The sequence below is a fragment of the Oncorhynchus kisutch genome, linkage group LG15 (assembly GCF_002021735.2).
Source record: "Oncorhynchus kisutch isolate 150728-3 linkage group LG15, Okis_V2, whole genome shotgun sequence".
NCBI classification, from domain to species: domain Eukaryota; kingdom Metazoa; phylum Chordata; class Actinopteri; order Salmoniformes; family Salmonidae; genus Oncorhynchus; species Oncorhynchus kisutch.
This window is the reverse complement of record NC_034188.2, coordinates 891675-916589: the sequence shown is the minus strand read 5'-3', so window position 1 is coordinate 916589 and position 24915 is coordinate 891675. Positions and strand designations below refer to the sequence as shown.

General features: G+C 40.6%; 1 protein-coding gene across 2 annotated transcripts in view; it reads right to left on the bottom strand.

Annotated features, from left to right (window-relative positions):
• sh3bgrl (SH3 domain binding glutamate-rich protein like) overlaps positions 1-24745 on the bottom strand; it is an 83971-nt gene extending 59226 nt beyond the window's left edge. Inside the window, exon 1 of one of the 2 annotated variants that reach the window (XM_031789448.1) lies at positions 24188-24745. In XM_031789448.1, the coding sequence (XP_031645308.1) occupies positions 24188-24232 (45 nt within the window). In that variant the 5' untranslated portion in view covers positions 24233-24745. The remainder of the gene's footprint in view (positions 1-24187) is intronic. The other variant, XM_031789449.1, reaches the window with a different exon arrangement.
• Between the last annotated feature and the right edge of the window lie 170 nt (positions 24746-24915).

The window sequence follows — 24915 nt, the reverse complement described above, 5'->3', positions numbered from 1 at the left end:
GATTGGCGCCCCCCCTCGGGTTGTGCCGTGGCGGAGATCTTTGTGGGCTATACTCGGCTTTATATCCTTCCTGTTTGGCCCTGTCCAGGGGTATCATCGGATGGGGCCACAGTGTCTCCTGATGCCTCCTGTCTCAGCCTCCAGTATTTATGCTGCAGTAGTTTATGTGTCGGGGGGCTAGGGTCAGTTTGTTATATCTGGAGTACTTCTCCTGTTCTATCTGGTGTCCTGTGTGAATTTAAGTATGCTCTCTCTAATTCTCTCTTTCTCTCTTTCTCTCGGAGGACCTGAGCCCTAGGACCATGCCTCAGGACTACCTGGCTTGATGACTCCTTGCTGTCCCCAGTTCACCTGGCTGTGCTGCTGCTCCAGTTTCAACGGTTCTGCCTGTGATTATTATTATTTGACCATGCTGGTCATTTATGAACATTTGAACATCTTGGCCATGTTCTGTTATAATCTCCACCCGGCACAGCCAGAGGAGGACTGGCCACCCCTCATAGCCTGGTTCCTCTCTAGGTTTATAATCTCCATCTGGCAGAGCCAGAAGAGGACTGGCCACCCCACATAGCCTGGTTCCTCTCCAGGTTTATAATCTCCACCCGGCACAGCCAGAAGAGGACTGGCCACCCCTCATAGCCTGGTTCCTCTCTAGGTTTATAATCTCCATCTGGCACAGCCAGAAGAGGACTGGCCACCCCACATAGCCTGGTTCCTCTCCAGGTTTATAATCTCCCCCCGGCACAGCCAGAAGAGGACTGGCCACCCCACATAGCCTGGTTCCTCTCTAGGTTTCTTCCTAGGTTTTGGCCTTTCTAGGGAGTTTTTCCTAGCCACCGTGCTTCTACACCTGCATTGCTTGCTGTTTGGGGTTTTAGGCTGGGTTTCTGTACAGCACTTTGAGATATCAGCTGATGTACGAAGGGCTATATAAATAAATTTGATTTGATTTTGATTTGATATTGAAAGCTAGCCACCTACAGTTCCTTGCGAAAGTATTTGGCCCCCTTGAACTTTGCAACCTTTTGCCACATTTCAGGCTTCAAACATAAAGATATAAAACTGTATTTTTTTGTGAAGAATCAACAACAAGTGGGACACAATCATGAAGTGGAACGACATTTATTGGATATTTCAAACCTTTTTAACAAATTGGGCGTGCAAAATTATTCAGCCCCTTTACTTTCAGTGCAGCAAACTCTCCAGAAGTTCAGTGAGTATCTCTGAATGATCCAATGTTGACCTAAATGACTAATGATGATAAATACAATCCACCTGTGTGTAATCAAGTCTCCGTATAAATGCACCTGCACTGTGATAGTCTCAGAGGTCCGTTAAAAGCGCAGAGAGCATCATGAAGAACAAGGAACACACCAGGCAGGTCCGAGATACTGTTGTGAAGAAGTTTAAAGCCGGATTTGGATACAAAACGATTTCCCAAGCTTTAAACATCCCAAGGAGCACTGTGCAAGCGATAATATTGAAATGGAAGGAGTATCAGACCACTGCAAATCTACCAAGACCTGGCCTTCCCTCTAAACTTTCAGCTCATACAAGGAGAAGACTGATCAGAGATGCAGCCAAGAGGCCCATGATCACTCTGGATGAACTGCAGAGATCTACAGCTGAGGTGGGAGACTCTGTCCATAGGACAACAATCAGTCGTATATTGCACAAATCTGGCCTTTATGGAAGAGTGGCAAGAAGAAAGCCATTTCTTAAAGATATCCATAAAAAGTGTTGTTTAAAGTTTGCCACAAGCCACCTGGGAGACACACCAAACATGCGGAAGAAGGTGGTCTGGTCAGATGAAACCAAAATTGAACTTTTTGGCAACAATGCAAAACGTTATGTTTGGCGTAAAAGCAACACAGCCCATCACCCTGAACACACCATCCCCACTGTCAAACATGGTGGTGGCAGCATCATGGTTTGGGCCTGCTTTTCTTCAGCAGGGACAGGGAAGATGGTTAAAATTGATGGCAAGATGGATGGAGCCAAATACAGGACCATTCTGGAAGAAAACCTGATGGAGTCTGCAAAAGACCTGAGACTGGGACGGAGATTTGTCTTCCAACAAGACAATGATCCAAAACATAAAGCAAAATCTACAATGGAATGGTTCAAAAATAAACAAAATCCAGGTGTTAGAATGGCCAAGTCAAAGTCCAGACCTGAATCCAATCGAGAATCTGGGGAAAGAACTGAAAACTGCTGTTCACAAATGCTCTCCATCCAACCCACTGAGCTCGAGCTGTTTTGCAAGGAGGAATGGGAAAAATGTCAGTCTCTCGATGTGCAAAACTGATAGACATACCCCAAGCGACTTACAGCTGTAATCGCAGCAAAAGGTGGCGCTACAAAGTATTAACTTAAGGGGGCTGAATAATTTTGCACGCCCCATTTTTTCCGTTTTTGATTTGTTAAAAAAGTTTGAAATATCCAATAAATGTCGTTCCACTTCATGATTGTGTCCAACTTGTTGTTGATTCTTCACAAAAAAATACAGTTTTATATCTTTATGTTTGAAGCCTGAAATGTGGCAAAAGGTCGCAAAGTTCAAGGGGGCTGAATACTTTCGCAAGGCACTGTATAGCTAGCAAGTTAGCAAACCAAAAGCATAGTGTCTCTTTGGAGCCCTGAGCTGGAGAAAATGTATTTGGCACATTAAATAGTTAACTTATAGTTATAGAATATTTAGCTGGAAAACATTAGTAGTAAATTTCAAGTGTAACTTGATAACCTCTCTTGTGCTGCTCAACAGTAGATCGTCAGGTCACAAATCTTCTGTTTGCTCTTTTTATTAAATAAACTTACCATGTGACTGGATCAATTATATTTTTGTGAATAAATAATATCGGCTGTATTTCAAAATACCCCAGTGCACAGTATTTACGGTATACGGCCCAAGCCTAGTCCGTCAGGCAGTCAGTCAGCCGGTCAGCTAAACAGTCAGTCAGTCAGTCAGCCAGACGGTCAGCTAAACAGTCAGTCAGCCGGTCAGCCAGTCAGCCGGTCAGCTAAACAGTCAGTCAGCCAGTTAGCCAGTCAGCCGGTCAGCTAAACAGTCAGTCAGTCAGTCAGCCAGACGGTCAGCTAAACAGTCAGTCAGCCGGTCAGTCAGCCAGACGGTCAGCTAAACAGTCAGTCAGCCAGTCAGCCGGTCAGCTAAACAGTCAGTCAGCCGGTCAGCTAAACAGTCAGTCAGCCAGTCAGCCGGTCAGCTAAACAGTCAGTCAGCCGGTCAGCTAAACAGTCAGTCAGCCAGTCAGCCGGTCAGCTAAACAGTCAGTCAGGGTAGAAAAGGGGGGTGGTCTTCCCCAACTAGATGGGAGGAAGGAGAGATAAGAGTGGACAGAGGAGTGAATTTTTTATTTAGCCTTTATTTAACAAGGCAAGTCAGTTAAGAAAAAATTATTATTTACAATGACGGCCCTACCGGGGAACAGTGGGTTAACTGCCTTGTTCAGGGGCAGAACGGCAGATTTTTACCTTGCCGCCTCAGGGATTCGATCCAGGATCCTTTCGGTTACTGGCCCAACGCTCTAACCACCACTCTAACCACTAGGCTACCTGCTCAGTGAAGTGGAGAGATGAGAAGAGGAGAGGAGATAGGAGAAGAGTGGAGGGAGGTGAGAGGAGTGGAGCAGCGGAGAGGAGTGGAGGGAGAGGAGTGGAGGAAGGGGAAGAGAGAGGAGGAGAGGAGTGGAGGGAGGGGAAGAGATAGGAGAGGAGTAGAGAAAGGAGGGAGAAGAGGAGTGGAGGGAGGAGAATTATGCAGAGGAGTGGAGGGAGATGTGTGGAGAGGACTGGAGAGGAGTGGAGGGAGTAGAGGTGTGGAGAGGAGTGGAGAGAACTAGAGTGGAGGGTGTGGAGAGGTGTGGAGAGGAGAGGAGTGGAGGAGAGGTGTGGAGGGAGTGAAGGGGGTGGTGTGGAGAGGACTAGAGTGGAGGGAGTAGAGGTGTGGAGAGGAGTGGAGAGGTGTGTGGAGAGGAGTGGAGAGGTGTGTGGAGAGGAGTGGAGTGGAGAGGACTAGAGTGGAGGAAGTAGAGGTGTGGAGAGGAGTGGAGAGGACTAGAGTGGCGGGAGTAGAGGTGTGGAGAGGTGTGGAGATAGGAAAAGAGTGGACGGAGGCAAGAGGAGTGGAGCAGCGGAGAGGAGTGGAGGAAGGGGAAGAGAGAGGGGGAGAGGAGTGGAAGGAGGGGAAGAGATAGGAGTGGAGAAAGGAGGTAGAAGAGGAGTGGAGGGAGGAGAATTGTGCAGAGGAGTGGAGGGAGATGTGTGGAGAGGACTAGAGAGGAGTGGAGGGAGTAGAGGTGTGGAGAGGACTAGAGTGGAGGGTGTGGAGAGGAGTGGAGAGGTGTGGAGAGAGGAGAGGTGTGGAGAGGAGAGGATTGGAGGAGAGGTGTGGAGGGACTGAAGGGGGAGAGGTGTGGAGAGGACTAGAGTGGAGGGAGTAGAGGTGTGGAGAGGAGTGGAGAGGTGTGGAGGGAGTAGAGGTGTGGAGAGGAGTGGAGAAGTGTGGAGAGAGGAGAGGTGTGGAGAGGAGTGGAGGGAGGGAGGGAGGGGAGTGGAGGAGAGGAGAGGAGTGGAGGGGAGTGGAGAGGTGTGGAGAGAGGAGAGGTGTGGAGAGGAGTGGAGGGAGGGAGGGAGGGAGGGAGGGAGTGGAGGAGAGGAGAGGAGTAGAGGGAGGTGAGGTGTGGAGTGGAGAGAGGGAGGGAGGGAGGGAGGAGATAGGGGAGGTGTGTGGACTGTATACATTACAGAAAAGAGTGCAAACATCTAATGTGGGTCTCTACTCTATTCAGTCCATTAGTCTTATAACTCCATAATGTAACTGTGAGCACCCCCCCCCCCCCCCCTCTCAGTATTATACCAGTCAGTTATAGAAAGAGGAACTGTACTAAAGGAGGTAACTCTAAATATGGGGGTCAGTCTGTTCTCTGTTCCCTCGCTCTCTTTCTCAGTCGCTCTCTGTTCTCTCTCGCTCTCAAATTAATTCCATTATATTCAAATTCAACTCTACTAAAGGTTTATTGGCATGGGAAACATGTGCTTACATTATCAAAGCAAGTGAAGAAGATCTTTTTTTTTTTTTATAAACAAAAAAATAACAGTAAAGATTACACTCACAAAAGTTCCAAAGGAATAGAGGCATTTCAAATGTTGTATTATGGCTATATACAGTGTTGTAACAATGTGCAAATAGTTAAAGTACAAAAGGGAAAATAAATCAACATAAAAATATATGGGTTGTATTTACAATAGTGTTCTCTCTCTCTCTACTCTTGCCAGATAGTTCTCATGGTGGGTTCCTGCATGCTGCAGTGACTCTATGTCAGTTCCTCTCAGGCTCTCCTCCTCCCTTCAGTTAGTCAGCAGTATAGGGACACTCTGTTAACAGCACTGCTTTGAGACTCAGCTAACACTAAACTGACACAACAAACACTCTACTGACACTCTGCTGACACTCTACTAAAACTCTACTTACTGACACTCTACTGACACTCTACTAAAACTCTACTTACTGACACTCTACTGACACTCTACTAAAACTCTACTTACTGACACTCTACCGACAGTCTACTGACACTCTACTAAAACTCTACTTACTGACACTCTACTGACACTCTACCGACTGTGTACTGACACTCTGCTGACACTCTACTAAAACTCTACTTACTGACACTCTACTGACACTCTACTAAAACTCTACTTACTGACTCTACTAAAACTCTACTTACTGACACTCTACTGACACTCTACCGACAGTCTACTGACACTCTACTAAAACTCTACCTACTGACACTCTACCGACAGTCTACTGACACTCTGCTGACACTCTACTGACACTCTACTAAAACTCTACTTACTGACACTCTACTGACTCTACTAAAACTCTACCTACTGACACTCTACTGACACTCTATCGACAGTCTACCGACACTCTGCTGACACTAAACTGACACTCTATTGACACTCTGCTGACACTAAACTGACACTCTCCTGGCACTCTGCTGACACTCTACTGACACTCTCCTGGCACTCTGCTGACACTCTGCTGACACTTTGCTGACACTAAACTGACACTCTCCTGGAACTCTGCTGACACTCTACTGACACTCTACTGACACTCTGCTGACACTAAACTGACACTCTCCTGGCACTCTGCTGACACTAAACTGACACTCTGCTGACACTAAACGGACACTCTCCTGGCACTCTGATGACACTATACTAACACTATTAAAACTCTACTAACACTCTACTGATACCATTAAAACTCTACTGACAATCTGCTGATACTAATGACACTGCTGACACTCTACTAAAACTCAACTAAAACTCTACTGACACTCTACTGATAATCTGCTGACACTACTAAAACTCAACTAAAACTCTACTGACACTCTACTAACATTCTACTGACACTCTGCTGACACTCTACAAAAACTCTACTTACTGACACTCTACTGACACTCTACTAAAACTCTACTTACTGACACTCTACTGACACTCTACTAAAACTCTACTTACTGACACTCTACTGACAGTCTACTGACACTGCTGACACTCTACTGACACTCTACTAAAACTCTACTTACTGTCACTCTACTGACACTCTACTAAAACTCTACTTACTGACACGCTACTGACACTCTACCGGCAGTCTACCGACACTCTACTGACACTCTACTGACACTAAACTGACACTCTCCTGGCACTATGCTGACACTCTACCTACACTCTGCTGACACTAAACTGACACTCTCCTGGCACTCTGCTGACACTCTGCTGACACTAAACTGACACTCTACTGACACTATACTAAAACTCTACTGACACTCTACTGATAATCTGCTGACACTACTAAAACTCAACTAAAACTCTACTGACACTCTACTAACATTCTACTGACACTCTGCTGACACTCTACGAAAACTCTACTTACTGACACTCTACTGACACTCTACTAAAACTCTACTTACTGACACTCTACTAAAACTCTACTTACTGACACTCTACTGACAGTCTACTGACACTGCTGACACTCTACTGACACTCTACTAAAACTCTACTTACTGACACGCTACTGACACTCTACCGGCAGTCTACCGAAACTCTACTGACACTAAACTGACACTCTGCTGACACTCTCCTGGCACTATGCTGACACTCTACCTACACTCTCTGCTGACACTAAACTGACACTCTCCTGGCACTCTGCTGACACTCTGCTGACACTAAACTGACACTCTACTGACACTATACTAAAACTCTACTGACACTCTACTAAAACTCAACTAAAACTCTACTAATACTCAACAAAAACTCTACTGACACTATTAAAACTCAACTAAAACTCTGCTGAAACTAGACTGACACTACTAAAACTCAACTAAAACTCTACTGACATATGTATAGCCTACATATAACTGTCTGGTATAGCCTACATATAGCCTACATATAAATGTCTGGTATAGCCTACATATAACTGTCTGGTATGGCCTACATATAACTGTCTGGTATAGCCTACATATAACTGTCTGGTATAGCCTACATATAACTGTCTGGTAGAGCCTACATATAACTGTCTGGTATAGCCTACATATAACTGTCTGGTATAGCCTACATATAACTGTCTGGTATAGCCTGCATATAACTGTCTGGTATGGCCTACATATAACTGTCTGGTATAGCCTACATATAACGGTCTGGTATGTACTACATATAAATGTCTGGTATAGCCTACATATAGCCTACATATAACTGTCTGGTATAGCCTCCATATAACTGTCTGGTATAGCCTACATATAACTGTCTGGTATAGCCTACATATAACTGTCTGGTATAGCCTACATATAGCCTACATAAACTGTCTGGTATAGCCTACATATAACTGTCTGGTATGGCCTACATATAACTGTCTGGTTTAGCCTACATATAACGGTCTGGTATGTACTACATATAACCGTCTGGTATAGCCTACATATAGCCTACATAAAACTGTCTGGTATAGCCTACATATAACTGTCTGGTATAGCCTACATATAACTGTCTGGTATAGCCTACATATAGCCTACATATAACTGTCTAGTATGTACTACATATAACTGTCTGGTATAGGCTACAAATAACTGTCTGGTATAGCCGACATATAACTGTCTGGTATAGCCTACATATAACTGTCTGGTATGGCCTACATATAACTGTCTGGTATGGCCTACATATAACTGTCTGGTATGGTCTACATATAACTGTCTGGTATGGTCTACATATAACTGTCTGGTATAGCCTACATATAACTGTCTGGAATAGCCTACATATAGCCTATATAACTGTCTGGTATGGCCTACATATAACTGTCTGGTATGGTATACATATAACTGTCTGGTATGGTCTCCATATAACTGTCTGGTATAGCCTACATATAACTGTCTGGTATAGCCTACATATAACTGTCTGGTATAGCCTACATATAACTGTCTGGTATAGCCTACATATAACTGTCTGGTATAGCCTACATATAACTGTTTGGTATTGCCTACATATAGCCTACATATAACTGTCTGGTATAGCCTACATATAACTGTCTGGTATGGCCTACATATAACTGTCTGGTATAGCCTACATATAACTGTCTGGTATAACCTACATATAACTGTCTGGTATAGCCAACATATAACTGTCTGGTATGGCCTACATATAGCCTACATATAACTGTCTGGTATAGGCTACATATAACTGTCTGGTATAGCCTACATATAACTGTCTGGTATAGCCTACATATAACTGTCTGTCTGGTATGTACTACATAGAACTGTCTGGTATAGCCTACATATAGCCTACATATAACTGTCTGGTATAGCCTACATATAGCCTACATATAACTGTCTGTCTGGTATGTACTACATATAACTGTCTGGTATAGCCTACATATAGCCTACATATAACTGTCTGTCTGGTATGTACTACATATAACTGTCTGGTATAGCCTACATATAGACTACATATAACTGTCTGTCTGGTATGTACTACATATAACTGTCTGGTATAGCCTACATATAACTGTCTGGTATGGCCTACATATAACTGTCTGGTATAGCCTACATATAACTGTCTGGTATAGCCTACATATAACTGTCTGGTATAGCCTACATATAGCCTACATATAACTGTCTGGTATAGCCTACATATAACTGTCTGGTATAGCCTACATATAACTGTCTGATATAGCCTACATATAGCCTACATATAACTATCTGGCATAGCCTACATATAACTGTCTGGTATAGCCTACATATAACTGTCTGGTATAGCCTACATATAACTGTCTGGTATAGCCTACATATAACTGTCTGGTATAGCCTACATATAACTGTCTGGTATAGCCTACATATAACTGTCTGGTATAGCCTACATATAACTGTCTGGTATGGCCTACATATAACTGTCTGGTATAGCCTACATATAGCTGTCTGGTATAACCTACATATAACTGTCTGGTATAGCCTACATATAACTGTCTGGTATAGCCTACATATAACTGTCTGGTATAGCCTACATATAGCCTACATATAACTGTCTGGTATAGCCTACATATAACTGTCTGGTATAGCCTACATATAACTGTCTGGTATAGCCTACATATAGCCTACATAAACTGTCTGGTATAGCCTACATATAACGGTCTGGTATGTACTACATATAACTGTCTGGTATAGCCTACATATAGCCTACATATAACTGTCTGGTATAGCCTACATATAACTGTCTGGTATAGCCTACATATAACTGTCTGGTATAGCCTACATATAACTGTCTGGTATAGACTACATATAGCCTACATATAACTGTCTGGTATAGCCTACATATAGCCTACATATAACTGTCTGGTATGGCCTACATATAACTGTCTGGTATAGCCTACATATAGCCTACATATAACTGTCTGGTATAGCCAACATATAACTGTCTGGTATAGCCTACAAATAACTGTCTGGTATGGTCTACATATAACTGTCTGGTATGGTCTACACATAACTGTCTGGTATGGTCTACATATAACCTATATAACTGTCTGGTATAGCCGACATATAACTGTCTGGTATAGCCTACATATAACTGTCTGGTATAGCCTACATATAACTGTCTGGTATAGCCTACATATAACTGTCTGGTATAGTCTACATATAACTGTCTGGTATGGCCTACATATAACTGTCTGGTATGGTCTACATATAACTGTCTGGTATGGTCTACATATAACTGTCTGGTATAGCCTACATATAACTGTCTGGTATAGCCTACATATAACTGTCTGGAATAGCCTACATATAGCCTATATAACTGTCTGGTATGGTCTACATATAACTGTCTGGTATGGTCTACATATAACTGTCTGGTATAGCCTACATATAACTGTCTGGTATGGTCTACATATAATTGTCTGGTATAGCCTACATATAACTGTCTGGTATGGCCTACATATAGCCTACATATAACTGTCTGGTATAGCCTACATATAACTGTCTGGTATAGCCTACATATAACTGTCTGGTATAGCCTACATATAACTGTCTGGTATAGGCTACATATAACTGTCTGGTATAGCCAACACATAACTGTCTGGTATAGCCTACATATAGCTGTCTGGTATGTACTACATAGAACTGTCTGGTATAGCCTACATATAGCCTACATATAACTGTCTGGTATAGCCTACATATAGCCTACATATAACTGTCTGGTATAGCCTACATATAACTGTCTGGTATAGCCTACATATAACTGTCTGATATAGCCTACATATAGCCTACATATAACTATCTGGCATAGCCTACATATAACTGTCTGGTATAGCCTACATATAACTGTCTGGTATAGCCTACATATAACTGTCTGGTATAGCCTACATATAACTGTCTGGTATAGCCTACATATAACTGTCTGGTATAGCCTACATATAACTGTCTGGTATAGCCTACATATAACTGTCTGGTATGGCCTACATATAACTGTCTGGTATAGCCTACATATAGCTGTCTGGTATAACCTACATATAACTGTCTGGTATAGCCTACATATAACTGTCTGGTATAGCCTACATATAACTGTCTGGTATAGCCTACATATAGCCTACATATAACTGTCTGGTATAGCCTACATATAACTGTCTGGTATAGCCTACATATAACTGTCTGGTATAGCCTACATATAGCCTACATAAACTGTCTGGTATAGCCTACATATAACGGTCTGGTATGTACTACATATAACTGTCTGGTATAGCCTACATATAGCCTACATATAACTGTCTGGTATAGCCTACATATAACTGTCTGGTATAGCCTACAAATAACTGTCTGGTATGGTCTACATATAACTGTCTGGTATGGTCTACACATAACTGTCTGGTATGGTCTACATATAACCTATATAACTGTCTGGTATAGCCGACATATAACTGTCTGGTATAGCCTACATATAACTGTCTGGTATAGCCTACATATAACTGTCTGGTATAGCCTACATATAACTGTCTGGTATAGTCTACATATAACTGTCTGGTATGGCCTACATATAACTGTCTGGTATGGTCTACATATAACTGTCTGGTATGGTCTACATATAACTGTCTGGTATAGCCTACATATAACTGTCTGGTATAGCCTACATATAACTGTCTGGAATAGCCTACATATAGCCTATATAACTGTCTGGTATGGTCTACATATAACTGTCTGGTATGGTCTACATATAACTGTCTGGTATAGCCTACATATAACTGTCTGGTATGGTCTACATATAATTGTCTGGTATAGCCTACATATAACTGTCTGGTATGGCCTACATATAGCCTACATATAACTGTCTGGTATAGCCTACATATAACTGTCTGGTATAGCCTACATATAACTGTCTGGTATAGCCTACATATAACTGTCTGGTATAGGCTACATATAACTGTCTGGTATAGCCAACACATAACTGTCTGGTATAGCCTACATATAGCTGTCTGGTATGTACTACATAGAACTGTCTGGTATAGCCTACATATAGCCTACATATAACTGTCTGGTATAGCCTACATATAGCCTACATATAACTGTCTGGTATAGCCTACATATAACTGTCTGGTATAGCCTACATATAACTGTCTGATATAGCCTACATATAGCCTACATATAACTATCTGGCATAGCCTACATATAACTGTCTGGTATAGCCTACATATAACTGTCTGGTATAGCCTACATATAACTGTCTGGTATAGCCTACATATAACTGTCTGGTATAGCCTACATATAACTGTCTGGTATAGCCTACATATAACTGTCTGGTATAGCCTACATATAACTGTCTGGTATGGCCTACATATAACTGTCTGGTATAGCCTACATATAGCTGTCTGGTATAACCTACATATAACTGTCTGGTATAGCCTACATATAACTGTCTGGTATAGCCTACATATAACTGTCTGGTATAGCCTACATATAGCCTACATATAACTGTCTGGTATAGCCTACATATAACTGTCTGGTATAGCCTACATATAACTGTCTGGTATAGCCTACATATAGCCTACATAAACTGTCTGGTATAGCCTACATATAACGGTCTGGTATGTACTACATATAACTGTCTGGTATAGCCTACATATAGCCTACATATAACTGTCTGGTATAGCCTACATATAACTGTCTGGTATAGCCTACATATAACTGTCTGGTATAGCCTACATATAACTGTCTGGTATAGACTACATATAGCCTACATATAACTGTCTGGTATAGCCTACATATAGCCTACATATAACTGTCTGGTATGGCCTACATATAACTGTCTGGTATAGCCTACATATAGCCTACATATAACTGTCTGGTATAGCCAACATATAACTGTCTGGTATAGCCTACAAATAACTGTCTGGTATGGTCTACATATAACTGTCTGGTATGGTCTACACATAACTGTCTGGTATGGTCTACATATAACCTATATAACTGTCTGGTATAGCCGACATATAACTGTCTGGTATAGCCTACATATAACTGTCTGGTATAGCCTACATATAACTGTCTGGTATAGCCTACATATAACTGTCTGGTATAGTCTACATATAACTGTCTGGTATGGCCTACATATAACTGTCTGGTATGGTCTACATATAACTGTCTGGTATGGTCTACATATAACTGTCTGGTATAGCCTACATATAACTGTCTGGTATAGCCTACATATAACTGTCTGGAATAGCCTACATATAGCCTATATAACTGTCTGGTATGGTCTACATATAACTGTCTGGTATGGTCTACATATAACTGTCTGGTATAGCCTACATATAACTGTCTGGTATGGTCTACATATAATTGTCTGGTATAGCCTACATATAACTGTCTGGTATGGCCTACATATAGCCTACATATAACTGTCTGGTATAGCCTACATATAACTGTCTGGTATAGCCTACATATAACTGTCTGGTATAGCCTACATATAACTGTCTGGTATAGCCTACATATAACTGTCTGGTATAGCCAACACATAACTGTCTGGTATAGCCTACATATAGCTGTCTGGTATGTACTACATAGAACTGTCTGGTATAGCCTACATATAGCCTACATATAACTGTCTGGTATAGCCTACATATAGCCTACATATAACTGTCTGGTATAGCCAACACATAACTGTCTGGTATAGCCTACATATAACTGTCTGGTATGTACTACATAGAACTGTCTGGTATAGCCTACATATAGCCTACATATAACTGTCTGGTATAGCCTACATATAGCCTACATATAACTGTCTGTATGGTATGTACTACATATAACTGTCTGGTATAGCCTACATATAGTCTACATATAACTGTCTGGTATAGCCTACATATAACTGTCTGGTATGGCCTACATATAACTGTCTGGTATGGTCTACATATAGTCTACATATAACTGTCTGGTATAGCCTACATATAGTCTACATATAACTGTCTGGTATAGCCTACATATAGACTACATATAACTGTCTGTCTGGTATGTACTACATATAACTGTCTGGTATAGCCTACATATAACTGTCTGGTATGGCCTACATATAACTGTCTGGTATAGCCTACATATAACTGTCTGGTATAGCCTACATATAACTGTCTGGTATGGCCTACATATAACTGTCTGGTATAGCCTACATATAACTGTCTGGTATGGTCTACATATAACTGTCTGGTATAGCCTACATATAACTGTCTGGTATAGCCTACATATAACTGTCTGGTAAGGCCTACATATAACTGTCTGGTATAACCTACATATAGCCTACATATAACTGTCTGGTATGGCCTACATATAACTGTCTGGTATAACCTACATATAGTCTACATATAACTGTCTGGTATAGCCTACATATAGCCTACATATAACTGTCTGGTATAGCCTACATATAGCCTACATATAACTGTCTGGTATGGCCTACATATAACTGTCTGGTATAACCTACATATAGTCTACATATAACTGTCTGGTATAGCCTACATATAACTGTCTGGTATAGCCTACATATAACTGTCTGGTATGGCCTACATATAACTGTCTGGTATAGCCTACATATAGCCTACATATAACTGTCTGGTATAGCCTACATATAACTGTCTGGTATGGCCTACATATAACTGTCTGGTATAGCCTACATATAACTGTCTGGTATAGCCTACATATAGCCTACATATAACTATCTGGCATAGCCTACATATAACTGTCTGGTATAGCCTACATATAGCCTACATATAACTGTCTGGTATAGCCTACATATAACTGTCTGGTATGGCCTACATATAACTGTCTGGTATAGCCTACATATAACTGTCTGGTATGGTCTACATATAACTGTCTGGTATAGCCTACATATAACTGTCTGGTATAGCCTACAAATAACTGTCTGGTATAGCCTACATATAACTGTCTGGTATGGCCTACAAATAACTGTCTGGTATAGCCTACATATAACTGTCTGGTATAGCCTACATATAACTGTCTGGTATGGTCTACATATAACTGTCTGGTATAGCCTACATATAACTGTCTGGTATAGCCTATAAATAACTGTCTGGTATAGCCTACATATAACTGTCTGGTATAGCCTACATATAACTGTCTGGTATAGCCTACATATAACTGTCTGGTATGGCCTACATATAACTGTCTGGTATGGCCTACATATAGCCTACATATAACTGTCTGGTATGGCCTACATATAACTGTCTGGTATGGCCTACATATAACTGTCTGGTATAGCCTACATATAACTGTCTGGTATGGTCTACATATAACTGTCTGGTATAGCCTACATATAACTGTCTGGTATAGCCTATAAATAACTGTCTGGTATAGCCTACATATAACTGTCTGGTATAGCCTACATATAACTGTCTGGTATAGCCTACATATAACTGTCTGGTATGGCCTACATATAACTGTCTGGTATGGCCTACATATAGCCTACATATAACTGTCTGGTATGGCCTACATATAACTGTCTGGTATGGCCTACATATAACTGTCTGGTATGGCCTACATATAACTGTCTGGTATGGCCTACATATAACTGTCTGGTATGGCCTACATACAACTGTCTGGTATAGCCTACATATAGCCTACATATAACTGTCTGGTATGGCCTACATACAACTGTCTGGTATAGTCTACATATAGCCTACATATAACTGTCTGTTATAGCCTACATATAACGGTCTGGTATGGCCTACATATAACTGTCTGGTATGGCCTACATATAACTGTCTGGTATAGCCTACATATAACTGTCTGGTAGAGCCTACATATAACTGTCTGGTATAGCCTACATATAACTGTCTGGTATAGCCTACATATAACTGTCTGGTATAGCCTGCATATAACTGTCTGGTATGGCCTACATATAACTGTCTGGTATAGCCTACATATAACGGTCTGGTATGTACTACATATAAATGTCTGGTATAGCCTACATATAGCCTACATATAACTGTCTGGTATAGCCTCCATATAACTGTCTGGTATAGCCTACATATAACTGTCTGGTATAGCCTACATATAACTGTCTGGTATAGCCTACATATAGCCTACATAAACTGTCTGGTATAGCCTACATATAACTGTCTGGTATGGCCTACATATAACTGTCTGGTTTAGCCTACATATAACGGTCTGGTATGTACTACATATAACCGTCTGGTATAGCCTACATATAGCCTACATAAAACTGTCTGGTATAGCCTACATATAACTGTCTGGTATAGCCTACATATAACTGTCTGGTATAGCCTAAATATAGCCTACATATAACTGTCTAGTATGTACTACATATAACTGTCTGGTATAGGCTACAAATAACTGTCTGGTATAGCCGACATATAACTGTCTGGTATAGCCTACATATAACTGTCTGGTATGGCCTACATATAACTGTCTGGTATGGCCTACATATAACTGTCTGGTATGGTCTACATATAACTGTCTGGTATGGTCTACATATAACTGTCTGGTATAGCCTACATATAACTGTCTGGAATAGCCTACATATAGCCTATATAACTGTCTGGTATGGCCTACATATAACTGTCTGGTATGGTATACATATAACTGTCTGGTATGGTCTCCATATAACTGTCTGGTATAGCCTACATATAACTGTCTGGTATAGCCTACATATAACTGTCTGGTATAGCCTACATATAACTGTCTGGTATAGCCTACATATAACTGTCTGGTATAGCCTACATATAACTGTTTGGTATTGCCTACATATAGCCTACATATAACTGTCTGGTATAGCCTACATATAACTGTCTGGTATGGCCTACATATAACTGTCTGGTATAGCCTACATATAACTGTCTGGTATGGTCTACATATAACTGTCTGGTATAGCCTACATATAACTGTCTGGTATAGCCTACATATAACTGTCTGGTAAGGCCTACATATAACTGTCTGGTATAACCTACATATAGCCTACATATAACTGTCTGGTATGGCCTACATATAACTGTCTGGTATAACCTACATATAGTCTACATATAACTGTCTGGTATAGCCTACATATAGCCTACATATAACTGTCTGGTATAGCCTACATATAGCCTACATATAACTGTCTGGTATGGCCTACATATAACTGTCTGGTATAACCTACATATAGTCTACATATAACTGTCTGGTATAGCCTACATATAACTGTCTGGTATAGCCTACATATAACTGTCTGGTATGGCCTACATATAACTGTCTGGTATAGCCTACATATAGCCTACATATAACTGTCTGGTATAGCCTACATATAACTGTCTGGTATGGCCTACATATAACTGTCTGGTATAGCCTACATATAACTGTCTGGTATAGCCTACATATAGCCTACATATAACTATCTGGCATAGCCTACATATAACTGTCTGGTATAGCCTACATATAGCCTACATATAACTGTCTGGTATAGCCTACATATAACTGTCTGGTATGGCCTACATATAACTGTCTGGTATAGCCTACATATAACTGTCTGGTATGGTCTACATATAACTGTCTGGTATAGCCTACATATAACTGTCTGGTATAGCCTACAAATAACTGTCTGGTATAGCCTACATATAACTGTCTGGTATGGCCTACAAATAACTGTCTGGTATAGCCTACATATAACTGTCTGGTATAGCCTACATATAACTGTCTGGTATGGTCTACATATAACTGTCTGGTATAGCCTACATATAACTGTCTGGTATAGCCTATAAATAACTGTCTGGTATAGCCTACATATAACTGTCTGGTATAGCCTACATATAACTGTCTGGTATAGCCTACATATAACTGTCTGGTATGGCCTACATATAACTGTCTGGTATGGCCTACATATAGCCTACATATAACTGTCTGGTATGGCCTACATATAACTGTCTGGTATGGCCTACATATAACTGTCTGGTATAGCCTACATATAACTGTCTGGTATGGTCTACATATAACTGTCTGGTATAGCCTACATATAACTGTCTGGTATAGCCTATAAATAACTGTCTGGTATAGCCTACATATAACTGTCTGGTATAGCCTACATATAACTGTCTGGTATGGCCTACATATAACTGTCTGGTATGGCCTACATATAACTGTCTGGTATGGCCTACATATAGCCTACATATAACTGTCTGGTATGGCCTACATATAACTGTCTGGTATGGCCTACATATAACTGTCTGGTATGGCCTACATATAACTGTCTGGTATGGCCTACATATAACTGTCTGGTATGGCCTACATACAACTGTCTGGTATAGCCTACATATAGCCTACATATAACTGTCTGGTATGGCCTACATACAACTGTCTGGTATAGTCTACATATAGCCTACATATAACTGTCTGTTATAGCCTACATATAACGGTCTGGTATGGCCTACATATAACTGTCTGGTATGGCCTACATATAACTGTCTGGTATAGCCTACATATAACTGTCTGGTAGAGCCTACATATAACTGTCTGGTATAGCCTACATATAACTGTCTGGTATAGCCTACATATAACTGTCTGGTATAGCCTGCATATAACTGTCTGGTATGGCCTACATATAACTGTCTGGTATAGCCTACATATAACGGTCTGGTATGTACTACATATAAATGTCTGGTATAGCCTACATATAGCCTACATATAACTGTCTGGTATAGCCTCCATATAACTGTCTGGTATAGCCTACATATAACTGTCTGGTATAGCCTACATATAACTGTCTGGTATAGCCTACATATAGCCTACATAAACTGTCTGGTATAGCCTACATATAACTGTCTGGTATGGCCTACATATAACTGTCTGGTTTAGCCTACATATAACGGTCTGGTATGTACTACATATAACCGTCTGGTATAGCCTACATATAGCCTACATAAAACTGTCTGGTATAGCCTACATATAACTGTCTGGTATAGCCTACATATAACTGTCTGGTATAGCCTAAATATAGCCTACATATAACTGTCTAGTATGTACTACATATAACTGTCTGGTATAGGCTACAAATAACTGTCTGGTATAGCCGACATATAACTGTCTGGTATAGCCTACATATAACTGTCTGGTATGGCCTACATATAACTGTCTGGTATGGCCTACATATAACTGTCTGGTATGGTCTACATATAACTGTCTGGTATGGTCTACATATAACTGTCTGGTATAGCCTACATATAACTGTCTGGAATAGCCTACATATAGCCTATATAACTGTCTGGTATGGCCTACATATAACTGTCTGGTATGGTATACATATAACTGTCTGGTATGGTCTCCATATAACTGTCTGGTATAGCCTACATATAACTGTCTGGTATAGCCTACATATAACTGTCTGGTATAGCCTACATATAACTGTCTGGTATAGCCTACATATAACTGTCTGGTATAGCCTACATATAACTGTTTGGTATTGCCTACATATAGCCTACATATAACTGTCTGGTATAGCCTACATATAACTGTCTGGTATGGCCTACATATAACTGTCTGGTATAGCCTACATATAACTGTCTGGTATAACCTACATATAACTGTCTGGTATAGCCAACATATAACTGTCTGGTATGGCCTACATATAGCCTACATATAACTGTCTGGTATAGCCTACATATAACTGTCTGGTATAGCCTACATATAACTGTCTGGTATAGCCTACATATAACTGTCTGTCTGGTATGTACTACATAGAACTGTCTGGTATAGCCTACATATAGCCTACATATAACTGTCTGGTATAGCCTACATATAGCCTACATATAACTGTCTGTCTGGTATGTACTACATATAACTGTCTGGTATAGCCTACATATAGACTACATATAACTGTCTGTCTGGTATGTACTACATATAACTGTCTGGTATAGCCTACATATAACTGTCTGGTATGGCCTACATATAACTGTCTGGTATAGCCTACATATAACTGTCTGGTATAGCCTACATATAACTGTCTGGTATAGCCTACATATAGCCTACATATAACTGTCTGGTATAGCCTACATATAACTGTCTGGTATAGCCTACATATAACTGTCTGATATAGCCTACATATAGCCTACATATAACTATCTGGCATAGCCTACATATAACTGTCTGGTATAGCCTACATATAACTGTCTGGTATAGCCTACATATAACTGTCTGGTATAGCCTACATATAACTGTCTGGTATAGCCTACATATAACTGTCTGGTATAGCCTACATATAACTGTCTGGTATAGCCTACATATAACTGTCTGGTATGGCCTACATATAACTGTCTGGTATAGCCTACATATAGCTGTCTGGTATAACCTACATATAACTGTCTGGTATAGCCTACATATAACTGTCTGGTATAGCCTACATATAACTGTCTGGTATAGCCTACATATAGCCTACATATAACTGTCTGGTATAGCCTACATATAACTGTCTGGTATAGCCTACATATAACTGTCTGGTATAGCCTACATATAGCCTACATAAACTGTCTGGTATAGCCTACATATAACGGTCTGGTATGTACTACATATAACTGTCTGGTATAGCCTACATATAGCCTACATATAACTGTCTGGTATAGCCTACATATAACTGTCTGGTATAGCCTACATATAACTGTCTGGTATAGCCTACATATAACTGTCTGGTATAGACTACATATAGCCTACATATAACTGTCTGGTATAGCCTACATATAGCCTACATATAACTGTCTGGTATGGCCTACATATAACTGTCTGGTATAGCCTACATATAGCCTACATATAACTGTCTGGTATAGCCAACATATAACTGTCTGGTATAGCCTACAAATAACTGTCTGGTATGGTCTACATATAACTGTCTGGTATGGTCTACACATAACTGTCTGGTATGGTCTACATATAACCTATATAACTGTCTGGTATAGCCGACATATAACTGTCTGGTATAGCCTACATATAACTGTCTGGTATAGCCTACATATAACTGTCTGGTATAGTCTACATATAACTGTCTGGTATGGCCTACATATAACTGTCTGGTATGGTCTACATATAACTGTCTGGTATGGTCTACATATAACTGTCTGGTATAGCCTACATATAACTGTCTGGTATAGCCTACATATAACTGTCTGGAATAGCCTACATATAGCCTATATAACTGTCTGGTATGGTCTACATATAACTGTCTGGTATGGTCTACATATAACTGTCTGGTATAGCCTACATATAACTGTCTGGTATGGTCTACATATAATTGTCTGGTATAGCCTACATATAACTGTCTGGTATGGCCTACATATAGCCTACATATAACTGTCTGGTATAGCCTACATATAACTGTCTGGTATAGCCTACATATAACTGTCTGGTATAGCCTACATATAACTGTCTGGTATAGCCTACATATAACTGTCTGGTATAGCCAACACATAACTGTCTGGTATAGCCTACATATAGCTGTCTGGTATGTACTACATAGAACTGTCTGGTATAGCCTACATATAGCCTACATATAACTGTCTGGTATAGCCTACATATAGCCTACATATAACTGTCTGTATGGTATGTACTACATATAACTGTCTGGTATAGCCTACATATAGTCTACATATAACTGTCTGGTAAGGCCTACATATAACTGTCTGGTATAGCCTACATATAGTCTACATATAACTGTCTGGTATAGCCTACATATAACTGTCTGGTATAGCCTACATATAACTGTCTGGTATAGCCTACATATAGTCTACATATAACTGTCTGGTATAGTCTACATATAACTGTCTGGTATGGCCTACATATAGACTACATATAACTGTCTGGTATAGCCTACATATAACTGTCTGGTATAGCCTACATATAGACTACATATAACTGTCTGTCTGGTATGTACTACATATAACTGTCTGGTATAGCCTACATATAACTGTCTGGTATGGCCTACATATAACTGTCTGGTATAGCCTACATATAACTGTCTGGTATAGCCTACATATAACTGTCTGGTATGGCCTACATATAACTGTCTGGTATAGCCTACATATAACTGTCTGGTATGGTCTACATATAACTGTCTGGTATAGCCTACATATAACTGTCTGGTATAGCCTACATATAACTGTCTGGTATGGCCTACATATAACTGTCTGGTATAACCTACATATAGTCTACATATAACTGTCTGGTATAGCCTACATATAACTGTCTGGTATAGCCTACATATAACTGTCTGGTATGGCCTACATATAACTGTCTGGTATAGCCTACATATAGCCTACATATAACTGTCTGGTATAGCCTACATATAACTGTCTGGTATGGCCTACATATAACTGTCTGGTATAGCCTACATATAACTGTCTGGTATAGCCTACATATAGCCTACATATAACTATCTGGCATAGCCTACATATAACTGTCTGGTATAGCCTACATATAGCCTACATATAACTGTCTGGTATAGCCTACATATAACTGTCTGGTATGGCCTACATATAACTGTCTGGTATAGCCTACATATAACTGTCTGGTATGGTCTACATATAACTGTCTGGTATAGCCTACATATAACTGTCTGGTATAGCCTACAAATAACTGTCTGGTATAGCCTACATATAACTGTCTGGTATGGCCTACAAATAACTGTCTGGTATAGCCTACATATAACTGTCTGGTATAGCCTACATATAACTGTCTGGTATGGTCTACATATAACTGTCTGGTATAGCCTACATATAACTGTCTGGTATAGCCTATAAATAACTGTCTGGTATAGCCTACATATAACTGTCTGGTATAGCCTACATATAACTGTCTGGTATAGCCTACATATAACTGTCTGGTATGGCCTACATATAACTGTCTGGTATGGCCTACATATAGCCTACATATAACTGTCTGGTATGGCCTACATATAACTGTCTGGTATGGCCTACATATAACTGTCTGGTATAGCCTACATATAACTGTCTGGTATGGTCTACATATAACTGTCTGGTATAGCCTACATATAACTGTCTGGTATAGCCTATAAATAACTGTCTGGTATAGCCTACATATAACTGTCTGGTATAGCCTACATATAACTGTCTGGTATAGCCTACATATAACTGTCTGGTATGGCCTACATATAACTGTCTGGTATGGCCTACATATAGCCTACATATAACTGTCTGGTATGGCCTACATATAACTGTCTGGTATGGCCTACATATAACTGTCTGGTATGGCCTACATATAACTGTCTGGTATGGCCTACATATAACTGTCTGGTATGGCCTACATACAACTGTCTGGTATAGCCTACATATAGCCTACATATAACTGTCTGGTATGGCCTACATACAACTGTCTGGTATAGTCTACATATAGCCTACATATAACTGTCTGTTATAGCCTACATATAACGGTCTGGTATGGCCTACATATAACTGTCTGGTATGGCCTACATACAACTGTCTGGTATAGCCTACATATAGCCTACATATAACTGTCTGGTATGGCCTACATACAACTGTCTGGTATAGCCTACATATAACTGTCTGGTATAGCCTACATACAACTGTCTGGTATAGCCTACATATAACTGTCTGGTATAGCCTACATATAACTGTCTGGTATGGCCTACATATAACTGTCTGGTATGGCCTACATACAACTGTCTGGTATAGTCTACATATAGCCTACATATAACTGTCTGGTATAGCCTACATATAACGGTCTGGTATGGCCTACATATAACTGTCTGGTATAGCCTACATATAACTGTCTGGTATAGCCTACATATAACTGTCTGGTATGGCCTACACCCTTCTACTGTACTGGCTGCTATTGGCTAAAACACATTTCTGATACAATATGAATGGAGTCATGTCTCCAGCTCTCCAGTGTGTCAGTTCAAACTGGGTGACCAACTGAGGCTCGTCAGAGAATATTGTCTTATTGCTGATTAGAAATACATACTGTATCTGCACGTCGTAGCTCCGTCTGGTAAAGAAACAGCCCAGTCTACAGCTGTGGCAGCCTACCTTCTCTATACCAGACCCCCGCACATGTAGTAAACTATCATCACCAGAACCCCCGACCCCTGCAAATCCTATGAAAAGTGTAAAAGTCGTTTGTTCAGTTCTTACCGAGGTGGAACCGGAAGAGGTTGCTATATAGACCTTGATCACCATGTTAGAGTGCGTTGTCGCCGAGGCTCCAGTCAGACAGATTGATGCTTTGCTCTGCTCTGTTCCAATAGTAATAATGTGAGTTTCACAGCGATGACTCACAAAACAACTTCCTCCAGTCCTGGTCTGAACGATCCGCCCCTCTTCTCTTTACTCCCTCTCTCGTTCTCTTTTTATTCTTTCACACCGTCCGTTTCTCTTTGAATCATGTCACCCGCACTTGATCAGTGGCAAAAAGTCGACCACAGACTCAACAGCCTAAATGCGTGGACGGTAAAGAGGCAGGAACTGTAACTTTCAAGAAAAAATAAAACCTTCTAGTTCTAGTCTGTCCAGTCAATGTTATGTCTATTTTCACCTTCTGATTGAATTCCCTCATTAGCTCCACTTTGTGTTTGAATGCAACAATGTTTCGAGAAGTAGCATCCATTAGAAAGACGTCATAATCGAACCCAGTTACAGTTGGTTACAATGTCGCACCAGGTGGCGGTTAAAGGGCGTCTCAGAGCGCCCCCCAGTGGCATACGTGAAACACGGCATTCCCACTACAATACCGGTACATCCGGCCTTTTTGGGGATGTTAGTCCAGTAAATGTATGGCTATGAATTACAATAGCTAATAGAAGTACCCAATGCAAGGCTAGTTGGTCACATTTGAAGGTGATCATTCATATTCCGCCCTTTCT